This window comes from Lissotriton helveticus, chromosome 11, assembly GCF_964261635.1.
Source record: "Lissotriton helveticus chromosome 11, aLisHel1.1, whole genome shotgun sequence".
Classification (NCBI taxonomy): Eukaryota; Metazoa; Chordata; class Amphibia; order Caudata; family Salamandridae; genus Lissotriton; species Lissotriton helveticus.
In genome coordinates, this window is record NC_136072.1 from 528,481,152 (window position 1) to 528,501,419 (window position 20,268).

At 48.0% G+C, this 20,268-nt stretch overlaps 1 protein-coding gene across 2 annotated transcripts in view; it reads left to right on the forward strand.

Moving 5' to 3' along the window:
• Positions 1-20,268, forward strand: part of LOC144791492 (ubiquitin carboxyl-terminal hydrolase 47-like) — a 340,820-nt gene that overhangs the window by 235,298 nt on the left and 85,254 nt on the right. For both annotated transcript variants that reach the window (XM_078666187.1, XM_078666188.1), the window contains exon 10: positions 17,945-17,973. In XM_078666187.1, the coding sequence (XP_078522313.1) occupies positions 17,945-17,973 (29 nt within the window). The remainder of the gene's footprint in view (positions 1-17,944; positions 17,974-20,268) is intronic.

Below are 20,268 nucleotides of genomic sequence, written 5' to 3' on the forward strand. Positions count from 1 at the left end.
TTCAAGAATCATTTGAAAAGTTATTTATTTTTATATATGATCTTAATCTTAATACGCCCTGAGCCATGAAAGAAATTCTTACAGAATCTGAAATGATGACTAAACTGAATAAATATCTGGTAGAGGCAGATGACCAAGGCTTGGCTGAGGGCAAACTTTGAAAAGGCACTATTGGCCTTATATTTCTGCTTAGAAACAGATTATTCAAAATAAAGCAATTGAAGTGGCAACCAGTTTTAACGGATAAGTAAACTGTGCTGTTTTCTTTTTTTTTTTTGCAGAGTTTTATATAGCGCGAACTAGACCCGAACCGAATCAGGTATCAGAGCGCTTTACATATTTTTTCCAGTTACGTTACATTTTTACGTTTTCCAGTTACATTCATTTTAGGCACGGGGAGATTAAGTGATTTGCCCAGAATCACAGGAGGTTTTGGCATCGTTACCGAGACTCGAACCCGGTTCCTCCAGGTCCGAGGTCGAGCGCCCTAGCCGTTAGGCCAACTCCTCTCCCCCTGCTGTTGAGATAATAGAAGCCTAATCTTTCAATGTCATGGTTGGGGCAAACATTTAAAAAATAATTATTTCACACCTCAAGCCTCAAAATGAACTGCAGATCCCACAGTACAAAATCTTAGAGTAGCAAGCAGATGTCCTTAGCTCTCATTAAAGTTATCTTAACTTCCCCACTACTATTAAAGGGGATATTTAGCTTGGAAGGAATAACCTTTGTTGGAAAGGTGCAAAAATTAACCAGACTGTGGTTTGTACTTTTACATCAAACTTTCATATTTTCGGAAGTCATATCCACTATCATGGGAATTCCGGCATGCTAGTGTCCCTTGTAGTCATAAATAGTTTTTGTGGCCATCATAGCCATGAAAAATATGTAAAAGCAAAAACCGAAATGCCTTAACACACCAGTGTGATAATAATTCATTATATTCAACTTACTGTCACTTTGATGAGTTAATTCATACAGTGCAGCATTTAACATACATAACATTCCCCTAAATGGGCAATATGTAGCCTTCCCCAAATAAGCTTGACTCCAAAAAGTGAAATTACCATCTCCCTTCTTCCTTATGTAACGGTATGCTAAACTATCTCTGATCCTCCAGGTAACCCTAGAAAATGTACTAACATTAGGACCTGTGCACGGTATACTTAAAGCCAATAAGGTCTGAAAACCATCTCTAAAAGCTGTAGCATCCTCCCCAGCCCAGGTACATGTAAATGATCAGGCCACACTCGGAGCTTGATATTACACAACTTTATTTTTCAGCGTATAACCGTAAACTGAACATTCTACAGCTATCACCACACCCAAGCACTTGCGACACTGTTCTATGGAGTCTGTCAGGGACCTAAAGGGTCCCGTCATCTCTAACTCACAAGACACTACATCTCTCCCTTTGTTAAATAAAAAGTACAAATAATACATATATACATCACAACTCTTCAATAAGTCATTTTGGTACACAAATCAAACACCCAGATCTTGTCATGTTAGGCTGCGGAAAAGACAGGTGCTTGAAATACGAAGAGTCTCTCTTAATGTACTCTCTTGAGAGTGCTCATAAATCTTCAGACAACACCATTCGCCTGTGGCCAGAGAGTTGTCCTTTTCTGATTTTTGACATGTAGATGAGTGATAAAATGTTTAAATTCTTGACTATGGAAAGGCGAGCCATTGTCATATTTCAAAATTGGAAGAACACCCCAAGTTGCAAAAATACCATCTAATCGCTCAGTGACTCTGTCATGAGTAGTGTTATGTTCCATAGAGGTGCCCCAATATAGGCTATGGGAGTTACCTAACCTTTCACCTATATTCTCCCCTATCATTACACAACATAACAGTTCTTGGGACTGACCTTTTACCCAGTTACGGCACTGCTTACAGGATGTAGGGGTTTCCCTGAAAACTAGCCTCATCCATTATGCATGAGTATTCTTGGAAACTCAGCAGGGCTACCATCTCCTGCATAATAACTATGTACGAGCGCCATTCCTTCTGTTATCCTAGTCCGTTGTGACACCTCAACGTATATCCCCTGAGGGTACCACTATGGGTATATATACACCATATCTTGCTGAGGTAGTGAAAGGAGAATAAGGACTTCCATGGCGACACAATTGATATGAGACGCTGAGGTTCCTGCACGCAGACCCGCCAGCTCGCAGTCGTCTAACATCCTTTGCGTGCTGACTATCTCGAGACCAAGACAGGGTCCCACAGTCTCTTACTTCAGGTAATGGGGTTGACTTAATCCTAGAGGGATTCTTGGCTTCACACCCACATAAAGGCTAGGTACACTTAGGTACATCTAGTTAGGGTTGCATCGTAACTGGCCATACCATGAAAGGATAGCAGAATAGTTACATCTTGTGGGGAGAAGTGGATGACAGTGCTAGTAATTTATTTGGATCTGAAGTGATTCCCCCATCAGAAAAAATATGACTGAAGAACTTGAGCTTTCTTTTCTGAAAATCACACTTTTCTGCATTTAAGGTGAGACCTGCATCAGCTAATAAACAACACACTTGTCTGAGTGCTTTATCATGTTCTCTCTTGTGGCCCCAAAAACGAATATGTCATCACTGTAATTAAAAGCATTTATAACTGGCTGTATTATGTAGCTAAGGGTACCCCAAAACTAAGTGTTTTATATCTAAACAACCTAACTTGAGTTGAAAAGATAGTAATGTACCTGCAATTTTCTTCCAGTTCGAGTTGGTGATACCCTTTGTTCAAATCAAGGCGAGAAAATAATTTAGCTCCATTCAAATGCATAATCATGTCAGCAGTGTTGTGACCTGGATGTCTAGGTCTTTCAATCACCTTGTTCTCTTGGTGCAAATCAACGTAGATGCTCACGGGTCCCCCACTATTCTTCTTCGGCACTACCACTATGGGGGACACTTATGGCCTTGGACCAGTGGATCGCTCAATTATGTCATGTTTGGGCATATCTAAGTAGGCGAAGGACACTGTTCACTTACCGTCTGCTCCTGGTGCTTCTCCGTGCGGTAGACCCGAAGAAATGCCCCGATTGTTTGGCGGCCTCTACTGTGCCGAGACCGGGATCTCGAGTGGGAGGAGTATCCGGCCCCGACTGCAACAACAGCGGCCTCTGGCTGCGGAGGGGAGTCGGTCAGCGGGAATCTGAGATCTGCCGGCCAACGACGACAGTGCCGGCCTCCTCCGAATAGCAGATTGCTTTGCGGGAAGTGCGATACCTCAGGACCGGAGGGAAACCATGATCTTCGACCCCCCCCTCAGTGTGATGCCAGGGCATTAACAGCTTCTCCCGAGGCTGACGGGTGCCTCCCCGGGAGCGGCAGAGAATTTGTATAGCCCTTTGGTGACCCTCCGTTGAGATGCCTGCTTTAATTTTTGGGGTCCGCCTGTGAATCCCGTTGCATCCTGGTGTGGGGCCCGGTCCTGAGGTGAGATAGAGAAGGAGGAGGCCGTAACGGCTAAGATGGCGGATGGCACCCTTATCCGCCCCCTCCACCCGGACGGAGAAACCGCTGTACAAGAGAGTCCCGGGGGCTGGCATCATGAGAAAGGGCCCACGTTCAGAGATGTCCTGGCTGCATTAACAACCCTGCAAATGACCCTGATCCGGGAGGCCCGGGAACTGGGAAGATGGATGGCCGCCATTGTTGGTCCGCCGTTCCACGTAGGCTTGGTTCCTTCCTGTGTAGGCGCCGATCTGCCTGCCTCTATGTCACTGACGGATGCCTCCGCTACGTTTAAATCTGCGGAGTCACGGATAGCCTTGGTTCATGAGACTGCTGTGGATACACCTGTTGCGCAGGTGATTGACTCATTGGGGCCCTTATCTGCTCGGCGAGTGACGGAACAGCGTCGATCCGTGTTTTGGGCGGCCCCGGCAGTGTCTCAGCGCTTGCCGCATCGAGTGATTCCTTTTCCATGGTTGGCGAAACTGTGTTCGGACTGGAGGTTGTTATCGGTGTTGGTGTTGATACAGGCAGATTTCCGCCATGTGTCTTTGGCGGGGTACTGGTGGCTGACGCCCGATGGAGCGACGACACTTCCCGATTCTCCTGGAACATTTGAACCCCTCATGCTATTTTGTATGCCGCTTGATAGCGAAATGTACATTGGTACTATGGATAGAAGAGGCCAAGGGGGAGATCATTTGGGACATGGTGGGGCTTATCATTGTTTGACGGTGATCTAAGGGACAATTAGCGGGGATATCATTGATTGTGCTATACATGATTACTTTTTCTTCGTAGTCCTTCTACCATTGCGGTCTGACGATTATTGCATGCGATGTGGGGGGGGGGCGGGTCGATGGTCCTCCTCCACCATTTTTTCTTCTTTTTTCTCTCTTCTTCTCTATATTTCGGGTTTTTCTTAATTAGGGCGACAGGCACGCTGCTGGGGGGGGGGTGGCGGGGGGGGGGGTAGGCCGTAACCTTGTGCAGGGTGGGGGGTAGGGGGATGGGATTGTTGATTTGTCCTTTCTTTGTCTTTATGGCCCTTTGTCTTTCTCTTTTCGATGTCGTCGTCTTTTATGTTTCCTACAATGTGTTGCGCTTTGGGGATGGGGCGTAGCTCGCACTGCACTGTATGTGTTTTTATAACTATCCTGACCCAAAGGCCCTATCCCCCATTACTTCGAATATATTTACACTGCTGGCGGGTTTTCTGCTTTTTGTTTGCTTTCGTAGGAGCATGTATGACTGTACGGCATTGATTTTATTTTATTTCTCTTTGTTGTAAAATGGACCTTCGTGGATCCTTGTTCTCATAGTCGAAGTTTACATATGTGTTCTATCCTGGACGCTCTTCAGACTTTGATTTCCGTGCCACTGTCTTTTTCTGTAAATGTATTGCTCTATTTCTGACTTGTTTAGCGGCCGGCCTGACTGGTTGTAGGCCCATATCTGAAAGAAACAGGTTAGTATTAGATTCCTTACCTTAGAATATCCCCAGGCGTCAGTCTGGATCCGGAAACTTTTGCGTAGCAGTACCCCTGCGCGTCGGTAGGCGTCGTCGGCAGGCGTCCCCTGTGGCTCCGCGTCGTCGGCGTCGTGCGCCGTGATGACGTCGCTGGAGTATATAGACGCCGCCTCCGCGCGCTGACGTCAGTTCTTATTTTTTCCGCGCCAGTTAGCGCAGATCCGAAGAGCAGTACTCCGGTCTTTTGACCAAGTTTTTTGATTACTCTAACTCTTTAGGTGCCGGTAGGATGCCCGGTTTTAAAAATTGTGACGGGTGCGACCGCCTGATGTCGGTCACCGACCACCATCGACTCTGCCTCCGGTGTCTGGGCGCCAACCACGACGTGGAGTCCTGCGTCGACTGCCGGGCCTTGACGGGTAAGGCTAGGCGGGAGCGGTCCCGCAAGCTACTCGAGCTCCGGATGTCGGCCCCGCGTCGGGAGCGGTCCCGGTCCGGCCGGAGGTCGAGGGAGCGGTCGAGAGAACGGTCGCGGAGCCGCCACGAGCGCTCCGGAAGTCGTCACCATTCCTCCGGTTCCTCAGGTAAGCGAAACAAGAAGTCGGGGCGTCGTCATCGCACCCCCGACTCCCCCCGACGCTCGCGCGATGCGGCCGGGGGTTCGGGTGGCCTCACCCCCACGGCTCCGCGTGGGTCGCCGACGCTGCCTGCTCCATACCCGCCGGTCCCTGGGCAAGGCGCGTCGCGTGAGGAGGTAGAGGAGTTCCTCATGGCCATGAGGGCGCTGTCTCCTCCGGCGGGGCCTACGGCGCCTGCGGGCCCGGTGGTCCCGTCCGGGGGCACGAGCGGTTCGGGTGCTCCGGCCCCGACGCCGCCGGCGGCTCCGGCCCCGGCGCCGCTGGGCCCTTCAGGGTCGACGCCGGCTGGTCAACCGGCCTCTCCGGCACCGATTCCATCGGGGCAACCCGTGGTGCCGCCTCCGGGCGGCGCCGTGACTCCGACGCCGGTTCCGGCCGGCGTCGGGGCTCCGGCGCCGGCTCCGGGCGGCGCCACTCCCGTTCCCTCTCCAATTCCGGACGCGGAGTCGGACCGGCGTCGTCCGACGCCGAGTCCGGCGCCGATGGGGCCCATTGACCCCGAGGAGCCGGTCTACATCGTTGAATCCGTATATGGTGATGATGAAGATTATGGAGAGGGTTGGGAGGGGTCTGAGGACCCTCTGTCACGCGAGTGTCAGTACGACGTGGACTGGACAGGTGACTTGGGTGATGCCAGTGGTCTGGACGAATCTCCTAACCCTGGTTTTGTCTCGCCTCCCACTGTGGCGTCGGAGGCTGGGGCTGCTTATTCTGTGGTGTTGATGAGGGCTGCCAAGGCCTTGAGCCTAGAGCTCCCCGTCGCAAAAGTGAAGCCTAACATCCTCACCGAGGTCTTCAAACCGCAGTCATGCCCACAGGAGCCTCTGCTGCCGTTCAATGAAGCCTTGACGGACGTTCTTTTGGGCACGTGGTCCAGGCCCGCTTCAGGTTCGCCTGTTGATAGGAACGTTGCCAGGCGCCACCGTCCGTGTTCGGACGACCCTAAGTTCCTGTCCACCCATCCCACCCCTGAGAGTCTGGTGATCCAGGCCTCAACTTCCCAATCCGCGTTCCCGTCTGCCCCGCCCGACCGGGAATCTAAGAGGTACGACCAGTATGGCAAAAAGGTCTTCTCGTCCCTGAGTCTGGGACTGCGGTCTTGCAACACCGCATGCCTCTTGGGCCGCTACACCCACTCTCTGTGGGATACGGTCGCGGAGTGTCTGCCGCAATGCCCGCAGGAGGTACGGGACAAGCTCGGCCAGGCTATGGTTGAAGGCCGAGACGCGGCGAGGTATTCCATCAGGTGTGGTCTTGATACGACCGACTCGCTGGGCAGAGCGATGTCCACGACGGTGGCGATTCGTCGCCACGCCTGGCTGAGATCCGCCAATTTTTCGACGGATGTCCAAAATGCCTTGATGGACATGCCGTTCGATGGCAGTCACCTGTTTGGCGACAAAGCGGACAACGCGCTTGAGCGCTTCAAGGACTCCAGGGTCACGGCCAAGTCCTTGGGTCTTTCGACCCAGCGCCAGCAAACGGGTTCGTTTCGCTCCTTTCGTGGCCAAGGAAGGGGCGGTCCCACACGTGCTGCCAGCCACGCACCGCAGAACACTTCTCAACGCGGTGGCGGCCGTGGATTCCGCCGTGGTGGCGGTCGGGGACAGCGGCGAGGTCAGGCCACACCTCCCCCCGCAGCAGCCTCCAAATCCTCCTAGTCCGAGCTTTCAGGCCCATGTGACGCCAGTGGGTGGCAGGGTTCGCCATCACCACTCCCGCTGGCGCACTATCACATCGGACAGGTGGGTGCTGCAGCTCGTCCGAAGGGGCTACTCCCTCCCCTTCGAGACCACTCCTCCAGCCATGCCACCGCAGAACCACCGTGTGTCGGGGGACCACTTGACACTTCTGCAGGAGGAAGTTACGGCCCTCTTGGCCAAGGGGGCCATCAAGCGCGTTCCTGGGCCAGAAGTAGGGTGTGGTTGCTATTCCCACTACTTTCTGGTACCCAAGAAGGACAAGGGGGGCCTGCGTCCTATCTTGGATCTACGGAACGTCAACGGCTTCCTCCGGAAGGAGAAGTTCAAGATGTTGACTTTGGCTCAGGTCTTGGCTGCTCTAGACCCGCTAGACTGGATGGTAGCGTTGGACTTGCAGGATGCGTATTTTCACATCCCCGTCCTGCCGGCCCACCGGCGTTACCTACGGTTCACGGTAGGCCACGAGCACTTTCAGTTTATCGTGCTCCCCTTCGGCCTTACCAGCGCCCCACGAGTGTTCACGAAAGTGATGGCGGTGGTCGCAGCTCATCTGCGCCGGTTAGGGGTTTCAGTCTTCCCCTACCTCGACGACTGGTTGTTGAAGGCGGGCTCGCCCCAGACAGTCGTCCACCACCTTCAGATGACGGCAGACCTCCTGCACGAGCTGGGGTTTTCCATCAATGTGCCGAAATCACACCTGTGTCCCTCTCAGAAGCTCCTTTTCATCGGAGCGGTTCTCGACTCGGCGCAGTTTCGGGTTTATCCTCCGGAACGGCGGGTCCTGGATATACAGGCTTTGATTCCCATCTTTCAGCCGTTGTCCCGGGTCTCGGTCAGGTTGACGCTGCAGCTTCTGGGGCTGATGGCCTCCTGCATCCTTCTGGTGCATCACGCCAGGTGGCGGATGCGGGCTCTGCAGTGGGACCTGAAGTTTCAGTGGGCCCAGCATCAAGGCAACCTATCCGACCATGTCCTGATCTCGGAGGGCACTGCGAGACAGTTGCAGTGGTGGCTTACGGACCGCGATTGGGTCAGAGGCAGATCCCTCTCCCTTCCCCAACCGGAGCACGTAGTTGTGACAGACGCATCCCTCCAGGGCTGGGGAGGCCACTTGGGAGAGGCGGAGATCAGAGGCATCTGGTCTCCGGCGGAGTCCCGGCTCCATATCAACATGTTGGAGCTGCGGGCGATTCGCCTAGCACTGAAGGCATTCCTCCCCTTTGTCAACGGGAGTGTGGTGCAGGTGTTCGCGGACAACACCACCACCATGTGGTACTGCAACAAGCAGGGCGGAGTGGGGTCGTGGACCCTTTGCCAGGAGGCTCTGCGCCTCTGGCAATGGCTGGAACGTCAGGGCGTGACTGACGGTTCAACACCTGGCAGGTTCTCTGAACGCCAGGGCGGACGAACTCAGCCGTCGGTGCTCGGTGGATCACGAATGGCGTCTGAACTCGGGCGTGGCGAAAGGCCTCTTTCTGCAATGAGGAGAGCCTTGGTTAGATCTATTCGCCACAGAAGAGAACGCGCAATGTCATCAGTTCTGCGCGTTGGAGTTTCCAAGACGGCACTCGCTCGGCGACGCCTTTCGGCGCGAGTGGAGTTGCGGTCTGTTGTACGCCTTCCTGCCTATACCACTTCTGCCCAGAGTGCTGAAGAAGATCAGGCGCGACCGGGCCCAAGTTATCCTTGTGGCTCCGGACTGGGCTCGAAGGTACTGGTATCCCGAGCTACTCAGCATGTCAGTCGGTCCCTCGATCCACCTGCCCCTTCAGGAGGACCTTCTGTCGCAGCAGCAGGGGACGGTCCTCCACCCGAACCTGTCCAGTCTCCACCTCCATGCTTGGAGATTGAGCGGCGACAGTTGAGGCCATTTGACTTGCCTCCTGAAGTCTGTGATGTGATTCTGGCAGCCAGGCGTCCCTCCACAAAGTCGGTATACGCCTGCCGGTGGAACAGATTTGTGGCATGGTGCACAGCAAAGGCTGTGGATCCCCTTTCTGCCCCTCTCTCCGAGGTTCTCCTCTTTCTTCTCTCTCTTGCCCAGCAGGGCTCTGCTCTGGGCACTATCAAGGGCTACCTTTCTGCCCTTTCCGCCTTCTTAAGGCTACCTGATCAGCCATCTTTGTTCAAGTCCCCTATTGTAACGAGATTCTTGAAGGGCATCACGCACATGTATCCACCTGTTCCGTTCGTGATGCCTCAGTGGGACTTGAACCTGGTTCTGACTTTCTTGATGTGCGCTCCCTTTGAGGCGCTTCATTCCTGTCCTCTCTGTCTCCTGACTTTAAAGACGGCCTTCCTGGTTGCCATCACCTCTGCCAGGAGAGTGAGTGAGCTCCAGGCTCTTTCTGTCAAACCTCCTTTCATGTCCATTCATCCAGACAAGGTGGTTCTGAGAACTAGACCTTCTTTCCTGCCCAAAGTAGTTTCTGCTTTTCACATCGGGCAGTCCATCACCTTACCCTCCTTCTTCCCGCCTCCGCATCCTTCAAAAGATGAAGAGCGGCTCCATCGTCTGGACCCAATACGTGCGCTTTCATTTTATATGGATCGCACACGCCAGTTCCGGGTGAATGACCAACTGTTTGTTGGCTACGTGGGTGAGAAGAAGGGAAGGGCGGTACAGAAACGAACCATCTCTCGGTGGGTCGTCCTGTGCATCAAAGCATGCTACTCTTTGGCTCGGAAGGAGCCTCCTGTTGGGCTGAGAGCCCATTCCACTCGGGCCACGGCGGCTACTACTGCCCTGGGCCGGGGAGTCCCCTTGCAGGACATTTGCCAGGCGGCTACGTGGGCCTCGCTGCACACCTTTGCGAGGCACTACTGCCTGGACAGTCAAGTCCGGAGGGATGGCTTCTTTGGCCGTTCGGTCCTCCAGGACTTTCTGGTGTAGGATTGTATTGGTTCGCAGACCCACCACCGGGGTTGGTATTGCTGGGGTATCTATTCTAAGGTAAGGAATCTAATACTAACCTGTTTCTTTCAGATGAACAAGTTACTTACCTTCGGTAACGATATATCTGTAAGAAACAGTAGTTAGTATTAGATTCCTTACCGCCCCGCCCATCCTCCCCGTTCTGCGAACTGATACCTAGGGTTAAGGACATCCCTTTCAGGGCCCTAGTTTCAAATGGCACCAGTGTTAGTTCTCACATGGCTCTGCGTGTTCTGGCGCGGAAAAGCTGTGTGCAAAGAACGGACGTCAGCGCGCGGAGGCGGCGTCTATATACTCCAGCGACGTCATCACGGCGCACGATGCCGACGACGCGGAGCCGCAGGGGACGCCTGCAGACGACGCCTACCGACGCGCAGGGGTACTGCTACGCAAAAGTTTCCGGATCCAGACTGACGCCTGGGGATATTCTAAGGTAAGGAATCTAATACTAACTACTGTTTCTTACAGATATATCGTTACCGAAGGTAAGTAACTTGTTCGTTTGTATTTCCTTGCTGCAACAATAAAGGTCCTTTAAAAAAAAAAAAAAAAAAAAAAATATATCATGTTTGGCTAGGGACTAAATTTGTTTCTTCAAAGGCTTTTATATGTAACGCAAATCAACGATGTCTTTAAGCAACAGGACGGAAGTCCTCGTTTATGTGAAGTTGCACTTTCATTGTCTTAAGGCTTTTGATTTCATGAAGCAAGTTTGGAAATTGATTCACCACATGGTAGGCGTAACTGTTGTAGTTAACAGAAGTTAGTCCCATGTCAGCATCAGTGCTGAAACTGAGTAAACATGCATTTGATGCAGTGCCTTGCAGTACATGTATTGGTGCGTGTACTTTAGTCTTTTTATGGTTCAAAGTTGCCATAAATGAACCTTGACTTTGCAGGAGCGTCAAAGCAGCGCATGAGTACACTTTGGTTTTCAACAGGGTTAAACGGGGCACTGGAGACAGTTCATTGTACCTTTCAACTGGCATAACGTTTATCGATGCACCACTGTCTATGATAAAGAGTATCTAGTACCCTTTCACCTTTAGTGTGATTCTGGGACAGTGTTCAAATTCATTTCACACTTACACTTGTCGATCTCATTTTGAGTGCACTCTTCCTTGCAAGAAGCTAATCCTACATGCACACATCGCTCAGTGGTAGACATTGACATCAAACACTCCTCTTCCTCACTGTCGTTGACAATGACGGTGGCTAACTTTTAAACAAGGAATTTTACGACAATTTACATTGTTTCTACTTGCCTCAACTGATGTTGTTGCCTGGCCTTGTGGGTGTGGTTGGAACATCTCTGGAACCTGCTGGCATCTATTTTGTTTTCTTGACATGACGCACTTAATCCTGCCTCCATTTTGTTTTCTCGACGTGACGCAGTTGATCTTTCCCTCACTTTGCACACCACTGCAAAAATGATTCTCTTTCCCACGTCCTTTACATATCTGTCCAATGGCAGGACATTTACCTTCATGTGTAAAGGAAAATCCCCATCAAAAACACAACTTCTTTTTCTTTGGAGATAGTACTTTAGGCCTTCTACCATGTGTTTCGGCTTGCTTTTCACACTCAGTGCTAATTTGTTTTGGGCTGCTTGCCTGTCAGCTCTTCCGCTCTAGCAGACATGTGTAGTCGCTCCAGGTTGAGTGTCTCTTTAAGTATTTGTCCTCTGAAGCAATCAGAGAGACAACCATCTGAGACGCATGGCCTCTTCATCATTAAACTTGCAATGCTTCATAAGTGAATCAAGTGCATCTACAAACACATCCATCATTTCAACAGGTTACTTCCTTTCCTGACTGAAAATGTACCGTTCACAGTCAACATTTCGCATTGGATGTAGCTTGGTGTTTAGTTCCTCTTTGATTAGACTATATGTCACTTCACCACCATGTGGTATGTTATTTATCACGTTTAACCCTTCACCAGCTACATTCTTCAGATATCTCTTGATCTTTTTGTCATTTACTTCTTGCAGTGCGTCAGTGAAATCATTAAATGTTTCAAACCAGCCATCCATCTGTTGCCAATATTTTGCTTTTTGGTAGTATCAAAGGTAATAGGTGTTTTTAAAAATGTGGTGGCGTCATAACCTGTTATGGACCTTACTGGCGAGAGTATCTGCTGTTCACCTGGACTTGCACTATTCATATCAACTGTAAGTCCTTGTGACATGCTGGCTTCAGGCTCATTGTGGCCAATTTGTACTTGTATGTCTTCCTTTCTCTCTCTCATTGGAGCCTTTCAACTTCTTACCAACTTTAGAGCCATGCGAAACACACTCTGCACCTTCTGTGGTGTCCCCTTCAGGGATCAGCAGCTACGTATTACCAACCCCTGGGCTTCTATGTAGGTTGCAGCGCCTGGTGCGGAGGTAGGATGGCTTTCTTTACTCCGGCTCTGGTACGCATAATTGTATTCTCTGTATTTATCTGCTTCTACTTGCAGCGTTCTCATGCACCTGGCTGTCACTGCTTATTGCACTTTCTGTGCCTGGTTTCTACTGCCTTTAGCTTTTCTTGAGGTTAGAAATGTTTTCACTAATAGTGCTTCTTTGCACTTTGCTATCCCTGCCTTTAGCACTTTACTGTACCTGGTTATCGCTGCCTTTGTGGTTGTCATACTGCATAAATGACGGCTCTGTGTTTGGCTGTGGCGCAGTATCTCTTGTCTCAACTTTATTTGCAAATTTCTAGCCAATGACAAAGAAACTTTGGTTAGGCTTTAAGTTTTTTTCAAAGGCCTTTCAGTTGTTGGAGTGGTGTTTTTACTCCACATACACCTACCTTAGATGTTCACTTCGACTGAGGCACATGTGGCACACATGAGCAATTTGCTGGACCATGGCAAACTGTCCAGGAGAGCACTCTCGCTTCTTCGGATTGTGGGGTTTACGGAAATCCTACTCGTTGCCAGTTGTAGCATCCTCCCCAGTCTGAGTACATATAGTGGATCACACTACACATTGAGCTTGATATTATGCGTCTTTATTCCTCAGCGTGCACCCTTAAACTGAACATTCTACCGCATGAATTCTGTCACTCACACCCAAGCACTTATGTCACTGTTCAACAAAGTCAGTCAGGGTTCAAAAGGGTCCTGTCACCTCAAATTCAAGAGACACCACAGAAGCCACAAAGAAAGCAGTACAGGGCACACAAATTGCCTTCTAGGAGGATTGAAGAGTAAATGCATGCATGATTAATTTTGAAATCAGATCACAAGAGTTTTAGGGAAGTTGAGAGTCCAGATTAAGTGCTTGAGAGCATTTATATTCATAGGTGCTAGAGACCCGATCTGAGTATAATTCTATGTTAAAGAAAATGCACAACCTTGACCTAGATGGGATAAAAGCTACAGATGAAGTTATTGAGTTTGGTTAATTTTTGCCTTAGAGAATCAAACAAAGGTATCCATTTGAACTTTACCCTAGAGGTATGCTCAACCCACCAAAGGTATTGCTTGTTATACCATACATATGTGATCTTTAGTTTAAAACATCCCAATGATATCACCTTAGATTTTGTTTTTTTATGCAAAATTGTTATTGATTCTAACTTTAACATATAAAGCAGCACCACATGGGAATTTCTTTAGTCAAGCATCCCTTCCGCCTCAGAACTTTGTAATTGTTTTTCCAAACCTGGACTACCACCATTGCAGCCAGGTAGAGGGACTTAAGGGAAGGGTTTCCATAATGCTGATGTAATAGGGGTGTTTCTTTCATTGCCAGTTTCACCGATGCAAACGCAGGGTCTCCTGTGGCACAGAACTACCATTCTTTGATGACCATAATGTAGGAAGCTTTATAGTAAGAGCCAGTGTCTGGAGCAGCAATGCCACCGGTCTACATCAACTTGTAGCTATTAGATAGCGCAATTCTTTGAGATTGGTGGTTCCACAGGAAGTCCCACAAGTGCAAGACTATTTTCATGAACAAGGAGTTTGGCGGGGGAAGGATTCCTTTTGCATGAGGTATAGAAGGTGTAGCAGGACGACCATTTTAATGATGGAAGAGTGGCTCAGAATAGACAGGTGGTGGTGTGGATCATAAACTAAGGTCCCGGGTCAGCTGTTATAATTGGGGCTGCATTTGTCCGTCCAATGTCCTCTGTGGGTAACCTGTAATATAAATGGGCAGGTATTTAAGCCATCCACTAAAATCTGTAAACTAGTGGGTCATTCTAGAGCCGATGGGACACACCGAAGACTTGGATTTGTCAATAGTGAGCCCCAGGAATCTACCCAAAATGTGAAGTATCTTAAGGACCCAAGGCCCAGATTCTTTTGGATCATGCAGAAATATTAAGATGTCAGCTGCGTATAACGATATCCTATTGAAGATTTCTGGCGCCCCTTTCAGCCCCCTGACAAACACATCTAGTTTCAGCCAACTCGATCACGAGGATGAATAGTGAGCATACCAGGAAAGAATAAGGAGGTAGATCCCGCTCACACTAGTGCTGTCAGGTCGGTATATAAAAGCCAGTCTTTGCTGATAAGTCTAGGGCCAAAATTGAGCTTAGTCGGAAGATAGAACAAAGAATCCCAGTGTATAGAAGCAAAGGCTTATGAAAATCAGCCAGAAGAAGAGCATGCTTCCCAGGCAAGTTTTCACCCAAGACCAGCGGCGGCCGCCGTAAATGAAGAGTGGTAAGGCAGGTGGGAGAGGTTGTGCGGGGGGGCTTATACATTTTTTTTTAAAACAGCAGCGCGAGGATTGTTCTGAGTAGGCAGGAATGATGCCCTGCTCAGACCAGGGAGTCTGTTGGGTTTCTCCAGCCAGGCTGCTCAATGCAGCTGGGCTGGAGAAAATCTAAGTGTGCATGTGTGTTTTGGTAGGCATGAGATGGCCAGCCAAAACACATATGTGCACTTGAGTGGAGTGCACTGGCACTCCTCCTACTCCCTCCTATACCTAGGCCCTACCTCTCCCAACACCACTGGCTAAGCAAATGTAAAGTAAAACGATGTAAGGGCAACATTTTATTTGATATTTGCTGGCTCTGAACCAGGTAGTGAGGCAACGCTCCTCTGCCATTGCGGAGGAGCCGCCACTGGCCAAGACTAGTGCATTATGTCTATGGCAGATATTGTGTCTCTTAGCGCGGTAAGGTATGATGCCGACTGATCTGGGTAACCAAGTAGCAAATATTCGGAGCAGACGATTGGCTAGCACCTTGGCCGAGGTTTTAACTTCAATGTTTAGAAGTCATATAGTGCAAGATGAGGAGCGGTCCGGTAGGTGTACGGGTTTTATTATGACCACAATTTCTGTGGAACGGAGGTCCAGAGGGAGCGGCTCCATTTGCTGAGCTAATGTAGATACCACAGAATGCTGGTTGAGGAGTTCGGAGTGATTTGTTTTAAAGAATTCAGGCCGGAGCCCGCTGGGGACCAGGGTCTTACCAAACAGACGTTGTCAGCCATTCCGCCAGGGTTGTGGGTGTGTGTGTATATTTAGATATCAGTTGAACAATACATTTGAGGCCCAGTAAAACAATCGTTCTGTAGTATAGACTGCAGTACAATTTCTTAGCACAGCTCTGCCTGACAAAGAGCAAAATAGTATCTAACTGCTGGCTTGAGAAGATCGCTGTCACAAATAAACAGCCACCGTGAAACAATTGTTTAAGGGGAATACTCCCAGAGGAAAACAGGTTACTATGCGTTACAAAACATGATGACAATTTCCAGAAATAATTAATTCACTGATTGAAGCACTTAGTTGTGGGTACAATTTGTAAAGTTGTATTTAAAAGTTTGGCAGTTTATCAAAGTATGCAGTATGTTTATTTTTTTTAAATCCTGTAAAAAGTTTTTTTTTTCATGGGCTGGTCAATAGATCGGATAGGGTGGAGGGTACTTAGGTTCTGGTTTACAGAGCAATTCATACATAGTGTTAAAAGTTATCAACAGAATTGTAATTTGCACCCCTCCCTCCTCCTAAACAAAAGTGCCCTATCCTAACTTATGGCGGTTTGATTCACACCTAATGATGCCACATTTAAGAGATCACCTTTACTCAGTAACTGTAAAGCATGTTAAAAGAAAATAATCTGTTGTGTTCCATAGTTTGCCATTAACCAGAGATCCAGTCTCCAGCATCTTTTGGGTGCTAAATTAAAGTACACAATGTTACTGATTAACTGTTGTTCAGAGAGGTAACAAAAAGAGTAACAGCCTAGATTCTAGTGATGACTTGCTGGAAGAATATTAGGGAATTTGTAGCTACCAGGGTAGCTACAAATTCCCTAATATTCATGTGTTAGCCCTTATTATGTGAGCCATGTGTTAGCCCTTATTATGCGAGCCATGTGTTAGCCCTTAGTATGTGAGCCCCAGAGGAAGGTGTGGTATTTATCGCGCTTAATAAAGTCTCATTCTGCAGTGGTAGAAATTTATTAGGTGCAGTAAATACAAACCTTTGCACGTTTTGCACCAAAAATGGCATATAAATTGTAGATGTCGATGGTCATCACCCCAGAATCTGAAGGTTTCCTTAAATACTGCATCTTTTTTCCCTGTTTAAATCAAGCAGGCTTGATCTGCAGAAATTTAACGGGTAGATGTACTTTATCAGAACCAGTCATAGTGCGGCATACAGCATCACACATTAAATATCACACTGAAATGCCATGTGACCATTTAAGCATGAGGCCAATGAGTGTTGAAATAGATTATTATCAATATTTATTCTGCATTTTGGGTTTTGGATAGAAATATTGCACTTAGTGTTGTGCTACCCTAATTAAAACTGATTACCACCAAAGTCATCAGGAACTAAAACATGAATGATAGGTTCTGCAAATTTGGAAGGTTACACCATGTGAAATTTTGTTTTCTCCTTGTTCTCCAACACTGTTTTCCACTAACAATGACCTTTCTTGTAGAAAGATGAGAGCTTAGTATTGGTTATAAGGTAATAAAAATGTTGGTAATGTCAGAAGACCATATAAAAAAGAAAAAGCTTTCAGGGCAGGCTATTGTTTTCTTTTGTATAAGGTTTTTCTTGCAAAATTGTTGTCTCCGGTAAAATATCATATTGTTGTACATACTGTCCAAAGGAAGCCGCTACCCTGAATACCAGATTTGAAATCTGGTTAATCGCTGAGTCGATGTCACTTTAATGACGTGAAAAGCATAACTATTTTTTGCTTTGATATCACATGGGACATCTTCCCCTGCCTCACCTGGAAAAAGTGGTGGAAGAGCAGACCCAGATCCACTGCTTCCACTAGGTCCCAAATACTGAATGCGACAGTGGAGCAAAACCATGGCAGCCAGGGGGTTTCTCTCCTCTCCAGCTCTCCAGCCTGGTTAAGACTAACAGCGTGGCACCTGCATTCTGCTCTGTCACTGGAGGCGAAGGACACAAGACCCATACCTAAAGTGCCGAAGGCGGCAATGGAGAGTGGCAGAATACTATGTTGTGGAATATATGGGCAGCAGCTGAGAGGAGCATCCCGAACTGTGTTGGAGAGGCTGCCATGACACCAGGGACTGCATTATAGGAACTTCCCTAGGGGAGCAACAGTCATGCACCCCAGTTGTTTGCGCCCCCAGCCAGGGCACTTTGGTATTACTGAAGGGGGAGCAGGAGCTATCATAGGAGCAGTTTGTATGGCATTTTCAAGTTTTATACTTGTGTCGGATATTGATGCATAACTTTTATTCACATGGAAATGACTGTATTTTTATTTGTTTTTCAGGAATTGCCTCCAGGACAAACAAAGAGCAGGTAATGTTAATTCATGTCATCTCATATGTGCCTAAAGGAGGGACATACCCTCGTGGGAATCCAGTGTGTGTGTCAAGAAGAGAGGATGTGACTGTAGTAGGTAATAGGAAGTGATGTAAGGGGTCAGAAGAGCGCTCTGAAAGACAATGTGCCACTTGAGCTTTGGAGAAAATCTGTGAGTTACGCAATGGGAAAGAGGTCACAATCTTGATGTGAGCTGTAACTGATTTCCCATAAGGCCTAAGCAATCTAACCTACATTTAACCGTTTTTTTTTAAAGAATTACTTTAGCTCGCCTTCTGAGCATCTATGAAACCTCAGAAGAAGGATGGCTTGTGTACAACAGATAGCCACAATAACAGTCTGGATTGCAGAAATATTCAAGCAAGTTATAAATCAAAGGGCTAATTAAAGAAAATAAGTTAAGTCACATGCTAAAGAAAATGGGTACAATTAAAAAACAATATATGGCTAAGAATACCAAAAATAACCAGTGAATTAAATCAGGTTTAAAACAGACCTAAATCACTCAAAGGTCTTAAAGTACAGTCTCAGACAGCATATTTGCGACCGTTGAGTCGGTTAGTGGGAAGCAAAAAACAAAGTTGGTTCAAATTTGTCATCTATGTGGTTCAAAGTGTTTTTTAGTTTGATGGCCATGGCTTGGCCTGAGCTTGTCAACAAGCAGCACCTCTCTTTGGTCCCAGGCTCTTCTCAGGCCCCACAGCACTCAGGCTTCTCAAGGTAAGTACCTCTGACCCAGGATAAATACCATGAGCTAATATAAATTCAGACATGCCATCCATAGCTTTTTGTATTTCTCAGCTAGTTGTTAGTGCATGCAGGTTCTTCTGAGGAGAGGGGTCTAGAATGTCATTGTGAGCCCGTGGCAGGAAGCTTAACTCTCCTAGTTTATGGCGTAGGAGATAAGTAATGGAGGCACAATTTCTTTTTTTTATATGTATAATTTGTGTCCTCATATCACCACAGATGTACCTCAGACCCTTTTGTTTTGTTACCACCAGTGTCTTTTACCCATAATACACCCAGATCTCTGGAGTCAATTATCAAATCTGAGTTGTACACAACTCTCCTAATGTAGTTAGGCAACTTTGTGTTCTACATAAATACAACACATTCTTCTTTTTATATCCTCTTAAGCTCCAAGCAGCTTCTGTCCTTGTGGTGGACCAAGCAACAATGTTAAAAGTGTGTCTCTCTTTTCTCATTGGAAGTGATTTCTAAATTAGTCCCAATAAAACTCTGGTTTCCCATTCCCCTGTGTGCAGGGGCAGCCATATTGAATGGCTAAGTTAGAAGTAGGCGGATAGAGTAGAGGTCATCGAGGTGATGGAGGACTTCATGTCTGCTATCCCAACTTTATTCCACCCACCAGACTTAAAGTTCACCGCCGTCCCTGCGGTGAATTCTGTGGGTTTCTATGAACTGCTGCCATGGCAGTTCCTGCAAAGGCATATTTATTTATTTATAAAGTTTTACATAGCGCGAACATGATCCCGAAGGATACCAGAGTGCTTTACACTTTGGGGGATAGGATGGTAATAGTAGCAGTACAATCGTCATAGGGGGTACAAACCTGGACAAATCACATATGCATATCAAACAGGAGGTTACAATCGAAAGGGATAGTAAAGGTAAGAAAATAATACTAGAACATAGTGAACTGGGAGGGGAGCAAGTAAAAAATGAAGCAGAATAGCACCAAACACAGTATTTAGAGTGTATGTCCAAGCATTAGAGCAGAGGGTCCGAGACCCTTTTAAGGTAGGAACTTGTTCATGAGGAATCTTTTCACTTCCAATTTGAAGGTAACCATTGAGGAGATTCTGAGTATTTCCGGTGGGAGAGAGTTCCAGGTCTTTGGCGCAGAGCTGGGGAAGGCTAGGTGGCATGTTCTCTTTTTGCGAAAGATCTGAGGATTCAGGAGGAGAGATTTAGCACTCCGAGAAGCTCTGCCCCCTCCTGATAAGTCTAGGTTTTGCGCTAGATAAGTGGTAGTTTTGAAGTGGAGGGCTTTGTGAGATAGACAGGCAATCTTTAGCTTAATTCGAGCTTCATAGGGCAACCAATTTAGGGATTTTAAGACTGGGGAGATGTGCTTGTTTCTTTTGGTCCCCGGACCAATCTGGCCACCGCATTAAGTGAAGCCCATAGGGGGACCAAGGCATATTTGGGGAGGCCACAGAGTGTAGCACTGCCATAGTCTAGCCTTGGCAAAACAAGTGCTTGGACCACTTGCTTGAAGTCAGCTTGTGGGAGGAACGGTTTGAGATT